The following is a 17,307-nucleotide window of genomic DNA, read 5'->3' on the forward strand; positions in this document are numbered from 1 at the left end:
TATCAGGTGTGAAAGAGCAAGAATAATGCCAGAGGTAGTGAAGGAATATTTCACTAATTTGGAACAGTACTTTCAAGATGAAAATTAAGACATTGTTGTTCCCCCAGAGAGAATTTTTAATTTTGATAAAACCAACCTCTGTGGTGATCTAGGTGTAAAGAAATGTGTCTTCAAGTGAAGAGGGTGAAATATGCAGAACAGTTAAAGAACAGTAGTAAAACCAGTATTTCTTTGATGTTTTTTGGCTCTGAAACAGGAGAAGTTTTACATCCATGTGTAATTTATAAGTCTGAACATATGTGGCAATCCTGGATGGGAGAGGGTCCCAGCAAAACCAGGTACAATCAAAGTTGTTCCGGCTAGTTTGATACTATTGTTTTTACTGACTAATTTATGAAATCATTTCTTCTACATACTAAAACACTTGGGGGCAAAGTTGTGCTTATTGAAGATAATCTCTCTTGCAACTTCACTCCTGAAGTCATACAAGCAGCTGCCAGAAACAACATTTGCATACATCTCAAACAACTCCACACATATGTGACAATCACTGGATGGATCATTTATGACCCCTTAAAGAAATATTGGAGACAAAGTTTGGATGACTGGAGAAGTTGCCTGGCCAAAAGATAATTTCCTGACCTTATTATCAACTCTATTATATGATGAGATAAAATACTCACAAGAAATGAAATTGTAGGTCAGAATCTTATTTCAGGATACAAAACTGTGTTATTTGGCTTTTTAATCCAGAGCAGGTACTGAGCCAACTACTTGGACAAAACAACTCTGTCTTGTGTGATATTATGCCAATGGTGTCCAATGCATTGATAGATATTTTGAAATGCATGAGAAATGGGGAAAATACCCAACCTTGCAGAGACAATTCCAGAGTAAATGTCACAGCAGGGAAGAGTTTGTGTCTGGAGAACCTAATAGATGAACCCGATTCCCCTTCCAGTGAGGACAATGTTCTGCATTTCCATTCATTAAATACAGGTAAAATTGGGTATGATTGTCTAATATCTTATTCACTTATTTTGTTCTTCTTCTCAGTTCTTGTTATTGCTGTTTTTAACCAACTTGGTTATTTCCTTTCACTCTTTTTTTTCACAGCTCATAATGTGGAAAGAATGGCAGGAGGCACTGCTGAAGTCCTGGGGCTAGAGTTGTAAAGCTACAATAGGCTACTGTAGATTATCATAACAAGTACATGTAGACTACAGTAGTTTTTGTAAGTAGCCTTTATCAGGTATCATTGTAACTGCATTACCTGTATGTTAGGTATGTTGCTTACCTATTGGGCTACCTTATTTCAATCCCTTTGTTTGTGTATGCAATAAGTGTATTACTATATTTCCTAGAAACCAGAAGCAGTGAATCATCTAGAAACTGAGGGAGGATATATAAAGGGCCATGTAACCTATGGAACATTTTTGTGCTACTTGGGTAGCTTCCTCTCTGTTACTTAAAAAAATAAATAGTATTATAGCAAAATTGAAACTGTCAATGTTTAATTCAGGTATTAATGGAAAGTTATTGATTTGTAATGTGAAACAGAGGAATGTTGTAGTAAAAATAAAAAAAGTAGTCTGTTATCATACAGCGCTAGAAAATACGATTTCCTCGAAAAAGGTAAACTTAAAAAAAAAAAAAAAAAAAAAAAAAAAAAATATATATATATATATATATATATATATATATATATATATATATATATATATATATAGCTTCAATACTTCATAGAGCTTATATAAAAGACATTTCTGGTATTCATAAACTCCATTCATGATTATTAATAATAACAGAAAGCTCTTGACTTTGATCATGATGAAGAATGTTCTATTGAGTAAAAAATAACAACAATATGTATATAGATTTTTCTTATGTTTGTGAGTGTAAAGTGTACTTACATCAAGAGTAATTGCTATGGTTTTGTAAAAGTGCATAAGTTATGCAATCAACTAATTTTTATTACTTATAAAATGCAATATATATTTTGTAATGGTATAAAATACACTATGGACTAACATTGAATGATCTGCTGCTTTACTTATGTACAAAACACGTAAAAAAAGAAACAAAAGACCAAGATGATCGTGCCATTTACTACATAATTTACTTACTGTACCAAAACTAACAAACCATAGTTTATGTAGAAAGCAACTCTATCTGTGGGAATTCAAGGATGACTTAACAAAATGTAAAAACCAATGACTTTGTAATGATTTATGTGCCAACAACACACAAATGTGCTTTGTTGGCGAAATTAAGTGACAAATGGCTCAGAATTTCATGTTATGTTTCTAAGGAATAGGAAAATACGTTCATGTGGCTAGAATTGTTGGATGAAAGTTCAATATCTCTTGAGCAAATAGCTTTTGTTCCAAGAAAACCAGATGTTTTGAAGCGTGGCTTATGTTTCTCAGGAAAAGAACTCAAAGGCTTTTCTCTCAACTGGACGATTAAGGGAGGCTACTGCTACCTCAAATTGCCATAAGTTCAAATTTAGTTCAATACCTATGTATAATATTTTTTATCATTAGTTGAATACAACTAAGAATATCTGTGCTACAGCTTCATTGTGGTTGATAAAAATATTTTTTTAAAATATAAATTCATTTTTACACATCACGGTGTTGGTCAATTTACACTCCTGCTGGGGATATTTTGACCAGGTAAGTTGCTGTCATCTTTGTTTCCTCTTTATCCAGCATCAAGCTGGATTGGGACATTCATGGTACTTCTCCACTTTCCTGTGTCCTTCCACCATTCTTCTATAACAGGTGTGTTTATTTTGGCAGTCTTACACCTTCCATTCTCTTTACATGTCCAAACTATTTTAATCTGTTCTTCTCAATTCTCTCATTCAGCTTTTCTATTCCAATTTTGTTCCCAACATCTTCATTTCTCACTACGTCTCTTCTTGTTTTCCCTAACATACCTACCTCTTAGGAATTACATTTCACTGACCTTCCCTTCTTCTTGGCATTGACCAGGTCTGTGATGGACATGTCAGTATGGGTGTAAAGTACATCTCATACAACTCTTCCTTAGACTTCATTGGCACCCCCCCCCCCCCCCCCCCCCACCCCACCTCACCCACTGGTAAGATGCATTGCCCTTTTGTACCCTTTTGCTAACTTCTGCCTCCATTCTTGCATTTTCCAACATCGCATAGCCTAGATATTTAAAGTTATCCACAATTTCAATATCCTATTCTTTAATGTTAATTTATCCATTTCCTTCTCTGTCTCCTCTGTTACCACTTTAGTCTTGCTTTTCTCCACATTTGCGTTTCATTCCATATCTCTCAGGATTTTAATTTAAGGTATGTATTTGCTCTTGTACCTCCTTGTTGTTGGTTCCCCACACCACAATACTAAGGGCAAATAGCAATAACTTCATCTCCCTTCCTCTATGAGCTTCTTTTGTCTCTTTCACAGTTTCATCCATTAACATTACAAATTCCTTGTCTCAACCTCATAACATTCCTAAACCAATCTGGAAAGATTTATAGGATGAACCAATAAATCAATTGTAAATCCTTCGAATTTGGGTCTAACCACAGCTGAAGGTTTTGTCATTCATTGGTTGCAGGATTTCCGTTGTTTGTTTTCCAAGTATTTTTCATTAATCCTGTGGAAGCAGTAAAATTACCCAAAGTTTTACTGGTGACAAGATAAATTATTTTCTGTGGTGTATATGCTTTTAAATAAAGTAAGGTATAACATTCAGTGGCTATTCCCTAAAGTACCATATACAGTTTGATGAAAATGTTTATGTATGTTCTGATACCACATTTAAATTGAAAACATTGTTCAAAGTATCCCCGTTTGATTGTACATGAAATTCTATTTACTTATACTACAGTAAGTGGAACATTGTTTATTTGACTATAATGAATTGAGGTATGTTGATAAGAAAGGTGTCAGTCTAAATATGATATGGGAATTTATATGTGCCTATATTGTGTACATGAAAGTAAGTAGGTAAAGTTCTATCTTGTATTTTGATAAGTGCTGTGTCAAGAATGTGATAAAATTGGAGCTAAATAAATAAATAAGTTCATAAAGAAGATAAATGTACGCTGTGTAGATGCTTCACCAAGAGTCTTGGTGTTATTATGTTCACTTTGCAATATATTTAATTCTTACTGGTGTTTGTTCCTGATGATACAAACCAGTTCCAGGTGCACTGTGATTCACACAAATGCAATACAAGACTTTGTCTCATTGTATATAGTTTGGAGTGGGGTGCTACGTTCCTCCGAAAAGGTCTTCAACAGAATTGTTGGGAGCTATAAACAAATAAATTGACATTCTCTGCAAGTTAAAAATTAAATTAATATATATCTTTTTTGTTTGTCCTTCTGCAAAACACTAATTTTTTTAAATTCAAAACTAAAATTCGAGTGAACAGTACAACTAGTAACAATACTCATTATAAACAGACTGTGGATTACTGTTATCCTTTGATAAATGTCAACACAAATATGTAGTCACTCAACAAGCTGTATTATCAGTGGTTAACGATTTTAACTGAGGAATCAACAACTATATTCAAAGTAGCAACGTTTCCATTAGTTCTGTTATATTTATTTTAATCTATGTAAGCTCAAGTAGTTGTAGGAGTTGTTTATTATCAAATAAATTGTTGAAACAGAAAACAGAATTAGTTTCTAACAATTGATTCATTTTGTTAATGTATACCTTGGCTTGCTGTACATTCCTAATTGCTTTACTTTTTGGTGAGATCTGTGTAACATGATGTGTAAATGAATGGGAAGCTGGCTGTGCTGATTTGCCCTTGGTAAGGTTCCCAGTATGGAACATAAATGAATCATTGTTGCAATCATATTTTATTATTATATTTATAGATACAATAATAACCCCCCCCCCCCCCACACACACACTCTCTCTCTCTCTCTCTCTCTCTCTCTCTCTCTCTCTCTCTCTCTGAAATCTAATAAATGGTTCTCAAATTCTTAATTGTAAGTAAATGGTGCATCTCTTGTGAAACTGCAGTTAATGAGTATCATGTGGGCAAGGCTGCAATGAGTAGGTTCGCTTACAGCTAAAAAATCCAGTAGTATACCAGTTCATAACTGTATGGTCTTTAACAAAGACATTTGAGTGAGTATATTATTTGATGTAACATTGTTTATTAAGAAATGTGTGCATATGACAAATACATACATTTGAATTATCATTTTGGCAGACTGTCACACATTGTTAATGTCATATACACCCTGCAGGTACTAAGGAAGTTACCAGAATCATAAATAATTTGTTTGTTCTCTGAATATGAAAGGGGTAATTCATATGACTTAAAGTTACTTTCTTATAAATGCCTGTTCATACAAACCTTGAGAGTAAAAAATTCTTTGTCACTGAAATTCAATGTAAAAAAAGGTCTCAAGCTATCATTCACCAGAAAAAAATGAAAAAAGTTCTTTTTTATAGGAACAGTACCACATAAATAAAGTTTTCATGTGATTTTGTGAAACATTAATAGCCAACTTATCAGTCGGTGGATCAATAACAATTTCATTGCCAAACATATTACATGAATTTGGAAATATAGGTTGTACACATCTCACTTTATCTTTTGATCACCACCATTCAGTTCTTCCATAAAAAACAATCTGATTTTTATCTTTCTTCAGTTCTGAAGAACACATCATAATATTTGTTTCTGTTAATGAAGAACTTATGTAGAAGTGTGCCCATAAATCAACACCACAAGCTACATTTCCTTTAATGAATATCTGCACATTTATTACAGGAATGGTTTTAATAGATAAAATATCTGATTTGCTGATATAACACAGGTATCTACGGATTTTATACAGTTGTGTATGTTGCTAAATATAATCAGTTTAATACACATTTTGTAGTAACTACTTTAAAAAACAGAACAGCAAAGAGAGTTCTGTATTGAAAACCAAAAAACAAAATGTGTAACAGTTCTCACCATAAAACAGCAAGCCTGCCATTTGAGCCTACTGACATATCAATTTAGAGACATATGTATAACAAAATATAATCCATGTACAGGTACTATAGCAACATTTAAAATGATAGCAGTGGTTTTTAATGTACTGAGGGACTGACTAGAAACATCTCATTATTTGCTTCAAAGTGTCATTATGTTTGGCAAGCTTACTGTGTAAAAATGTTGTTTAGTAATTGAAACAAGGTTTTTCTCAGTTATTTTTGAGTTTAGTATGGTTAAAAATAAATTCCATTTCATTGTAATGTTAACTTTAAAATGTATAAAGAGGTATTACAAACACATTGACATTATTATTTCACAAGCAAATAATCTCAACTTTTTTAGTGTTAAGGCACATTTTATATAATGTCTAAACAGGATCTGAACAATTCAGATTGTCCCACAAAACTGATTCAAAAATATTCAGAATGGTACACTTTGTTAGATACAAAACGAGAAACCATTCAGTTACAGTATCTCTGAATAATAACTACATGAACTAAAGCACTTTATGCAGTCTTTCAAGTATCTTTTATTCTACAAGTCTACCATTTCTTTGGAGGCTGTGTTTTGAATTATTCATTTTTCTTAATTGCTGTAAATACATGTGGGAACGCCACCCACAGAATAAATATTAATGTCTTATGCCTGAAGATAATATGTTCACACACAATTCACAGAAATTATTAGTTCATTTTAGTAACTTGGAACTGGATCGTAGTTTGGCAGTTGAAATATCTGATGCATTAGCTACTGAGTCCTTAGCAGCACTGGCAGCAGTGGGACGCATAAAATTGGAGCCACGGTGGCTGACTCCAGCAGTAGCTCTCAGCCGTCCAGTGGGAGGTCCGACACTGCTTCCACTACTCGAACTGCGACTAGCAGGGACTGAAGAACTTGATGCAGGCCTCGGAGTACCTACATTTTCCTTGAAACTCGTACTCACTCCTGAAGTAACACGAGGCCTTCGAATTGTAGGACCAATGCTACTACCACTGCTTGAGCTCCTACTTGCTGGTACTGACTTGTGTTGACCTGAAGCTGATTTGAGCTGCACCTGTGTCAGTGGTTTCTTTGGAGTTGTCCTGCTGGCTGAGCCATGGTATCCAAATTTACTGGGGGTATACTTTGAAGTACTGTTCATTTCACCTGATTCTTTTCCAAGCTTTGTCGTCAGTGCTTTGATGGCCGTAGTGTAACCTGATAAATCACCACTTGATTTTGTTGTACCCCCACTGACACTTGAACGACTAGAAGACTTTGATAACTGAGGGGCATTTTTTACAGTGTTCACTGAGGTAGAACTGTTTAAAGAGCTTCTCGAACTGCGAAGACTTGTTCTTGAATTTGACCGTTCAACAGTACGCCTTTTCTGCAATGGCTTTGCAACACTGGATTGTGAATCACTCTTAATCAGGTTATTAGACCTCAGAGGTATGATACTTCTTCGACCTTCTTGGTCAGAATTTTTAACATTTGAATGTTTGCTTCTTAATGAACTACTTCTACCAACAGGATGTCTGCTAAGATCCGAATGCCTTGTGCCTCTACTTTTAACTGCTCCAGTGTCTGTGTCAGTTTTACTTGAATTAAATCTTCCTGGTACTTTAGAATATGATAATTCATGATGTGATGCTGAGTGATCAGCAGGTAGATCTGAAACCTGTGTCTGAGCAGCATTGGTGCTACTGCTCGTATCAGCACTACCACTGCTGTCGGCTCTTATTACATGTGCTGGCCGGGTTCTAATCCTGCTGCTTTGACAACCACCTGATAGGGATCGTGGTGAGTCAGTAATGTCAGGGTCATAATTACAACCAGAAGAAGTTCCGTGGCTTGGAGTTTCTGAAATTAAACTTTGTGTTTCCTCAAAGCCTTCATCATTCATTTCATGCTCAGTGCGATTAATACCAGATTTGAGATGACCTGGACCTGATGCATTGATTCTTATTTCAGGTATGAAATCACTTTTTTGACGAGAATTTTGAGGAGATGCTGCAAGCATTTCTCCATCTGTTGTACCTTTCTCTGAAAATGAAAGTGCTTCAACTTTTGGTTCTCTTTCGCCAACAGATGCATATTTTTCAATATCTTTTCTTGACTTTGAAACAAAACTTCTCCTCGGATCAAGTTCCCTTTTATCTGAAAATTCAGATGAGCCACGAGTAAGTTTCAGTGCTTCTTCTACTTGTCTCGGTTCAATCATGCTTCGAATTCTCTCTCTGTTTGCAGATAATCCAGTTCTGGGACGCAGCCTTGTCTCTGTACTAGCACCATTTACTGAAATTTCAGAACTTCTACTACTACCTTCTTCTGTTCTTGACTTTATACCATGATTGTCTGTTGTAGTCTTGTAATGAAAATTTTGTTTCTCTGGCTGTAGCCTGTCAAGATTTTGAAGCTCATCACTAACAGTTGTAATATCTGCCAGTGCTTCTTCTGCTACTTTGCCCTCATCTCTGGTAGCTCTCTGTTTCAGATTCTCCTGCCACTTCTTTAATCTGCTCTCTTTGTCATCCTGTGTGGGAATGGAACTCTTAAGGGAATATGATTGTACACGAAGAGTATTTGGTTTGATGATTTGCTTTTCTGGTACAATTTCTTGAGCAGCACCATCAAGTCTTCTGGCAGTATTTGTGTCTTCCCCATTTGTGCTTCCCGCTTCTTTGTCACTTGTATCTTGATTCTTTTTGTATCTTCTTGTCCTACGAGTCAAAGAAAACCTATCAAACTGACCATCTCCCAATATTTCTTCCTCATCTGCACATTCTGCTTTTCTGTTTCCAGTCAAATGTGTTTCCTTTGTGGCTGCATTTTCTGTAACCCTGTCTCCTCTGTATTTCTCTATTCTTTTGTTCAGGGTATCTCTGTCTTCCACAGCAATTCTCCTGCATGGTGTATCCGAGTTTGTTGTTAAATGCCTCGATAGTCTGTGGAACTGATGATCATCTGAAGTTGGAGAAACTGGAGACTGTCTTGCAGTGGTGTCTACTGAATCACTAGGCTCTGAATGCACTGTTCTGCTTGCATAATTTCTTCGTATAGCAGGAGGAGTTTCAATATTATCAGAATCAATTTCAACCTTGTCAGCAACACATGCATCCTCTCGGGTTTTTCGTAGACGCCTTGGCACAGTTGGTGGAAGTATCTGTTCGTCGTCAGTTTTGGTGTCTGGTTTTTCACTCACAATGGTCTTAAGGAAATCTCCAGGAACATCCATTGAATGCCTGTACTTTTGAATTAGCTGTGAACGTGTCATAAGTGGACTATTTGGCTGGCTCCCTGGCAGAGCTTCAGTAGGCTCTGTAGTATTTCTACGTGGATGGCGCAGAGTAACCTCTGGAGTAGGACTTGTGATTTCTTCAGATGGATCATTTACATCACTTGGTCTTCGAATGTACAAGGTCAGTTTATCTTGTGCTGCCTCTTGCCCAAGATTTCCAATGATTCCTTTTCGTTTGTCTTCTTCTTTAATTGCCTGTAACAAAAATATTTAATTCAGAGGGATTGCATATTTAAAAAGAATCCTATCCGTAACTCTTATTAAACATGTCTCAATACTGCATCAAGATTTCTGAAAACAGTAAAGTCTTAAAAGAATTAGCAGAAATAAGGAAGGAAATGCATATTTAAATAAAAGAAAGGAAATCACCATCTGTGAATACTGCAACACCTTGAAGGACTCATCGGTTATAAGGGAGGAAGACTGAAGTTCATATCCTGTTGACATCAAGGCCATTTGAAACAGAACCCTAATCAGTTGGATGATGAGGCAGAAGAAAATCCAATTTGAGAATGCTGAGTGAAATAGTGTGCCATTTCTCTAAAGTAATTAGGGAAACCTGAAAAATCTAAATCAGGTTGGGCAGATGGGTGATCAGAGTCTCACTCTTCCTGAATTTCAGTCGAGTGTCTTAACTGCTACTACTTGTTATATGATTCATTGGTAATGAATAAAATTTAGTACACATATGACCTACAGTCAAAAAAAGAAATGATGAAATGTGCAAATTAATAAAGCAGTACACCCAAATTCAATATTTTCCAAAGCTTTGATGGGCTGTGATATGAACCTCGACAGGTCACATTATCAAATTATAGGATTTGCACCTGTTTCTGGGGAGAGATGTTCTAGATAGTTTTTATCTTGGGTATATATTTGGTAGGATAAGCTACTACCTGACAGGAATGAGTAACAGATCAGTGAAATCGTAGATGTGTTCAGTAAGTGATTTGTAATGTGTCTTGGTAGGCAAGGAAAGAAGCAGTATTTGTTGTGCACACAAAACTTCAGCATACTTTATAGCTTGTGAATAGATAATAACTTGCTGGAATACAGCTCCAGGAAAGAGTTAAGCAGCACTGCCTGCAGCTCTAAAATTTCCTTAATGTAATAGTCATTGTTCAGATCACCAACAAGTAACAGCAAGTGGGACCAGACATGATACACAATGGCGCAACCAGTGTTCCTCCAGCACTATACCATCTAACACTCTCTTAGAAACAGCATTTATTACTGTAATGTCTCATACAATATCAATCATCACTATAGTCCAACATGACTGTCAAGTGCATTTACATCTGGTGGTATCTGGTTTGGCATTAATTGTATATTGAAGATAGATAGCTGAACACTCCCTTACCAGCAGACACTGGTGAAATGTCGGGGAAGACATTGGTAGGCCTAACTCTGTAGCAACTGACACTCAGAATGAACCACCACGAGTCATCACAGTCAGGTGTATGATACCTTTGTTGTAATGTACTAACAAGTAATATGACACTGTGGAACTAGGCTGCATGCATCATCTTTCATATAGAAAGGAAATGATTCATATCCATAATTTATCACTTGTAAAAGTCTTCACATAAATGTAAGCTTTGTTAACATCAAATGGATGGAATTATTGTGTCAATGAAAAACTGATGTAAGTAGTCTAAGGCTAAAAAATGGGAAAGATCTAAGAAAAAGTACAGATAGAACAGAAGTTTGATTCAATGAACATACAAGAAAACATTGAAAGTAGGCTATTGTTCTCATTATCAGAATGCAGATTTTTTAAACTGAATGAAATAAATTTGAATGAAGTGGTCTCTTAAATGGCCAGATTTGGTCTTTATATTCACAAGAACATGACAATATGTTATAAAGAGAAAAATGTTTACTGAGTCAAGTTTCTCAGATAAAAAAAATCCTTCCTAGAAATTGTTCCTATATGTAATTTGATTTATTTTAAACATTCAGGCATGTAAGTAGAAACACTGCCAATGGAATGACACCAGGATTTTTCTGCATGACACACTTTTTTCGTCTAGTTCTTACTAGTCTTGCGTCGCACCTTGCATACATCTGCCAACTATGATTTATTTTCTTTGTGGGCAGCACTTTTTTGGTTAAAACATGCTTGGGTCAAGAATGAGAGCTGCAAGTTTCTTGACAGTTGTTGCCACATACTACACAAGAAACTGTAGTAAGCTACTTTCTTTTCTTTTGACCACATTACTTATTTCTGAATAAAGTACATATGCAACATGCTAATCACTATCAGGCAAGAAAAAGTTTTTTTCTGCTATCTGAAATGTCATCTCTAGAAGGATAATACAGTCAACTGGTCTGATTTACCCCTCATTTTTCAATATTATAATCGTTTTCGAGATCTGGCATGTAAAAAACTCACAGTGCACAAAAAATGGGCTGAAGAGACATAATACTAGCTGGTAAAGTTGTATGGGGCACAACCCAAGAAGCAAATATACAAATTGCTTTATTCAGCTTAAAATAGTTGAAAAATCAGAAGATACATGGTAGCAAATTGCAAAGACCCTCCCTAGTATAGTCTACATCATTCCCATCAGATGGCACCAAGCATAATGGCTGCTATGAACCTTTATGTACAATGGGAGCCAGCTGACTAGCTGTTGTGCCTTGTGTCATTCTTGAGCTCTGTCCATATGTATTAAATACAACTTAAATACTTCACTAAAATGTTTTACCATTTTGATTTTTAATATATCAAAGAACTGTGCACCTCATTGAAAAAAGGCTGATTTGTGTCAGTAGATGACATAACACACTCTCCAAACAGACTGAATTAATCACTGAAAATTATTCTATTCAATCTTATAATGTGTACAAAAATAATGAGCATATTATTTCTGAATTCTCAAGCTGTTTCATTGAAGAAATTCACTTAGGATTGTGTTACAAAACTACCAGTGATGGGACAGTTTTGGAATGAAGTGCATCTGAAAAGCATGTACCATTAAGCTATTAAAATGAACTTAAAAAAACATTATAGTTACAAGAAAGGTCACACTTTAATGTGAAATAATGATAACCAAAGTATAACATTTATCGCAGCAATAAATAGTTTTCTTCAAACTTCCTCACATAATCAGACAATGTGTGAATATCCACAGTTTTAAACAGTTCTTTTGAGATAATGAAAATCATAATGCAGGTGATTGGAAAGACATTTCCACACCTTTTAAAACAAACCTCAGCTGCTATGCATCATATCTCAAGTGTATGAGGAATAATCACATACTTTATGCTCAAAACATATTATGAAGTTTTGGAGCTGTAGTAAAAATGGTATTTGGCTAAACAGCCATTGAATAGCAAAATATCAGATCAAGGCATGTTACACTATTTCTTATGGGCAATGAAATGTAATTTACTCAGTCTTATTGAAGGGCAGAACATTCACCGTGGCTTAGAGGTAAGATATTACAAAGTAGGGTGATGCTTCTCATGCAGAAATTAATGAAATTTCTATCCCATTCAAACTATTGTTTGCTGCCTGTAGTTCAAAATAAAGTGCTTCAGTTTCTGCTTTTTTTTAATGATACTGCAGTAAAAATGATTAGCCAATTACTTTGAAAAAAGTTCCAGTTTGCATCTTCAAGTATAATTATATACTTTAACCCTGTCTATAGTTTCCAAAGACTTGCTACTGACTCTTGTGATTATGTGTGCTGCTTACATTCCACAACTCTATTATAAGTAATTCTTGTAGGATCTAACTTGCATTTTATAGTGAACAAACATGTTCTCATCATTTTTCACGGATAAAAAGAAAATACAAAATTTGATTTATTCTCCAGTGGAAGCCAAAATAGTTACTACATTAATATGTGCAATTCATTAACATCAAGATTAAACACAGCCTAGATAAATTGAAACAATTAAGCACAAAATAGCATCAGTGATACAACTATCATGGATGAGAATCACACATTACCTGTAGAGGGTTTCCTTGTGACACTGGTTCAATGCTGCCTCTAGATCTCATCCGCCTGAGCCTTCTAACATCAACTTCTGTTTCCTCAGCACTGTTTGGGACATTCAAATTGGATTTGCGCCAGGCTGATTTGTCCTTGATAGTACTGTGGGGCTGAGCATCTGAAATAGATAAAAATTCAATAACTGTTCAATAACTGTAGGTTATATTTTCAGGCAATTGCTCTCTGACTTACATAGTTTGATAAAAAAATAATTGTTTGGATGTACTGATGGGTGGTATGTATCATTCTAAAGGAGAAACCTACAATTTTTTTAAAGAATAGCTTTGTTGATCTCAGAGGTGACAGCTGTGATTGGTTTCTTCAAGCAAGAATAGTTAGACAGCGAGATTTATTTATGAATTATGCTTTTGGTAATGTAATGAATGAATCATGAAAATGGCCATGTCTCCACAGTTCATCTGGAAGAACAGGTTGTGGAAAGAAATATTAGGAATGGGGAATTAAATGGCTGTTTCTCTGCTGTGCATAAAGTATGCAGTATCGTGCCTTTGAACTCATTATACCTGTTGAAATAATTATTTATCATACTGCCATGAGCTGTGCTGCATACAATGTTGAGTTGTGGTTAGCACTGCTGGCTGACAAGTTGTGGGTTGCCAGTTCAAGTGGGATCACCATCAAATATGTGTTATTTAGTATTTATCATTTATGAAGGGTTGTCAAAATTTATTATGCTTGTAATGTTTGCATATTTTGGAATATTCTGTGTTGTATAAATAGCAGCACTCTCCATCCAGGAAGCAGTTCTTTTCTATCTGTACATTGGTGTCGATAGTAAAAGTGCTATCAGTGCTAACTAAATGTTCTACTTCCTTCAAGGCCCTGCTATTGGACTGAACCTGATTGTAGTTACAATGTGACAATATCAAAAAAATGGCATCAGTACATGTAATCACTTGATCCTTGTTAACAATTTAGAAAAAAGGGAAGATATCCTATAGTTCAATTACTGTGTTAGTGTCTTTGGAGTTGAAAAGTGCTCTCTCCTTGCTGGATTTATGAGCAATGGAGCTGCAGAATAGCTAGACTGTACTATACAAAATTACAGGTATGTTTGGATTATGCTTCTTTATAACAATACATAGTCTCAACTACAGCAAACAGGTGTGAATTTCTTGTGTGTTGAACCTAAAATCTCAGTCTAGATTCTCCAATTGTCTTCTGTTTCCATAACTGAAAGTAATTAGAGATGAAAGATTGCTTGTTGCAGTGAATTAGAAGCAGAGTAATATGATTTGACAAAGTTAGCACAAACTTCAATGTGAGCTGCTTTTAATAGCTTCTGCAACAAAATTCTGTCTTGAAATCTGGAAGAAAATCCAAAGAGATTCTGGCTTTATAAAAGATATATCAGTGCAAGAGTCTGTCACCATGTGACAGCTATGGTAATGTTACTGATGACATCACTACTAAAAAAGGGGCAACTAAATACAGTTTTCAGAATCCCTTCACTGAAGAAAGTCCAACAACTATTCCAAAATTCAAATCAGTTCATGAATGCGAACCTGAGTAATTTGGAAGTAAATACCCTTGGTGTAGCAAAGCAATGTAAGTCATCAAATAAAGTAAGTCTTCCAGTCCAGGCAGTATGACAAATGGGTACCTTTTGAAGAATGCTGATGAAATGGCTGCATTTTTAGCAGTCATATACAGCCACTTGCTCAACAAAAGATCTGTACCCAAAAACTTGAAAGATTCATGGACCGCAACAAAAAACAAGAAGGAAATAGAAGCAATTCACTGAATTTTAGACCTAGATCATTGACATTGATTTACAATGTGATTTTCTAATATATTCTGTGTTCCAATAATGTGAAATATCTCATAGAAATGATCTAATGACACACAGCCAGCAGGGATTCACAAAATATCTTTCTTGTGAAACACAACTGGTTCTTTATTTGCATGAAGTAATGGGTGCTATTAACAGAGGATGTCAAGGTATTCCATATTTCTAGATCTGCACAAATTGACATGGTCACTCACAAGCATCTTCTGATAAGATTGTGTGCTTATGGAGTATCAGCTCAGTTGTGTGTCTGGATTCATGATTTCCTGGCGAAAAGGTCAAAGTTTGTAGTAATTGATGAGAATTCATTGAATGAAACTGGAGTAATATCTAGGGTTCCCCAAGGAAGTGTTATAGGTCCTCTGTTGTTCCCAATAACGGGGTGTTCCAGGAGGAATGGTCAATATTCAAGTGTCCTCTGCCAAGTACTTAAGTGTGAACTGCAAAATAATCATGTAGTTGTAGAAATGTGATTACACATAGAATGGTATGATAAATTAATGAAAAACTCAAAATACAGGAAGGTGGATCCATATACTGAAGGTGGAGCCATGTAGTCAGTGACTATAAATATGGCAATACAGGCTTCTCATAGTGGTCTGATGGCAAGGCCACAGCAAAGGTGGTTTGCTATTACCCAACTTCACAGTGTGCATGAGAAAGAGCCAAATATGTGTGCAATGAGTATGATTTTAAAGAGTCCTTCTGGGGTGTACATTTATTTTAACACTGTGATGGATGAAGATGGAAATGAAAGTTAAGGAGGAGGTGAAATATTGTTGTTGAATAATATAGTCTACTGTGTCCATGAATCTGTACTAATGTTACATCTTTGATGTCTTTGTAGAGATTATTATTTGTCTTGATGCTATTACACTGCATTCCTTTTTGAAAATGATAATAATAATAATAATTTTTAATAACTGAAATACTGCTGTAACTGTTGCTGAATATGGAAATTTTGTAGTTTCAAGTCATCTTTAAACTCACCAAAGTAGCGATCTGTGAATTTTCTGTGTTAATGATGTCAAAATGAATATTTCAGTCTCTTGCACAATAATATTATCTTGGACATATTTCATTTGTGTGACAAAATCAGGGAATCTTTTTTTAGCCTTGTATAGGGGTGACATTGGTGTTACTGTAATTATATTTCTGTTATCTTTGTACTTGTTATGCAATATAATATACACTCCTGGAAACTGAAATAAGAACACCGTGAATTCATTGTCCCAGGAAGGGGAAACTTTATTGACACATTCCTGGGGTCAGATACATCACATGATCACACTGACAGAACCACAGGCACATAGACACAGGCAACAGAGCATGCACAATGTCGGCACTAGTACAGTGTATATCCACCTTTCGCAGCAATGCAGGCTGCTATTCTCCCATGGAGACGATCGTAGAGATGCTGGATGTAGTCCTGTGGAACGGCTTGCCATGCCATTTCCACCTGGCGCCTCAGTTGGACCAGCGTTCGTGCTGGACGTGCAGACCGCGTGAGACGACGCTTCATCCAGTCCCAAACATGCTCAATGGGGGACAGATCCGGAGATCTTGCTGGCCAGGGTAGTTGACTTACACCTTCTAGAGCACGTTGGGTGGCACGGGATACATGCGGACGTGCATTGTCCTGTTGGAACAGCAAGTTCCCTTGCCGGTCTAGGAATGGTAGAACGATGGGTTCGATGACGGTTTGGATGTACCGTGCACTATTCAGTGTCCCCTCGACGATCACCAGTGGTGTACGGCCAGTGTAGGAGATCGCTCCCCACACCATAATGCCGGGTGTTGGCCCTGTGTGCCTTGGTCGTATGCAGTCCTGATTGTGGCGCTCACCCGCACGGCGCCAAACACGCATACGACCATCATTGGCACCAAGGCAGAAGCGACTCTCATCGCTGAAGACGACACGTCTCCATTCGTCCCTCCATTCACGCCTGTCGCGACACCACCGGAGGCGGGCTGCACGATGTTGGGGCGTGAGCGGAAGACGGCCTAACGGTGTGCGGGACCGTAGCCCAGCTTCATGGAGACGGTTGCGAATGGTCCTCGCCGATACCCCAGGAGCAACAGTGTCCCTAATTTGCTGGGAAGTGGCGGTGCGGTCCCCTACGGCACTGCGTAGGATCCTACGGTCTTGGCGTGCATTCGTGCGTCGCTGCGGTCCGGTCCCAGGTCGACGGGCACGTGCACCTTCCGCCGAC

General features: G+C 36.5%; 1 protein-coding gene across 1 annotated transcript in view; it reads right to left on the reverse strand.

Moving 5' to 3' along the window:
* Positions 1-5,144: 5,144 nt before the first annotated feature.
* LOC124721206 overlaps positions 5,145-17,307 on the reverse strand; it is a 1,098,625-nt gene continuing 1,086,462 nt past the window's right edge. Inside the window, exons 24-25 of the mRNA XM_047246056.1 lie at positions 13,242-13,402; positions 5,145-9,475 (exon numbers count right to left, since the gene is read on the reverse strand). Coding sequence (XP_047102012.1) covers positions 6,689-9,475; positions 13,242-13,402 — 2,948 coding nt within the window. The 3' untranslated portion in view covers positions 5,145-6,688. The remainder of the gene's footprint in view (positions 9,476-13,241; positions 13,403-17,307) is intronic.

Source organism: Schistocerca piceifrons, chromosome X, assembly GCF_021461385.2.
Source record: "Schistocerca piceifrons isolate TAMUIC-IGC-003096 chromosome X, iqSchPice1.1, whole genome shotgun sequence".
Taxonomy (NCBI): domain Eukaryota; kingdom Metazoa; phylum Arthropoda; class Insecta; order Orthoptera; family Acrididae; genus Schistocerca; species Schistocerca piceifrons.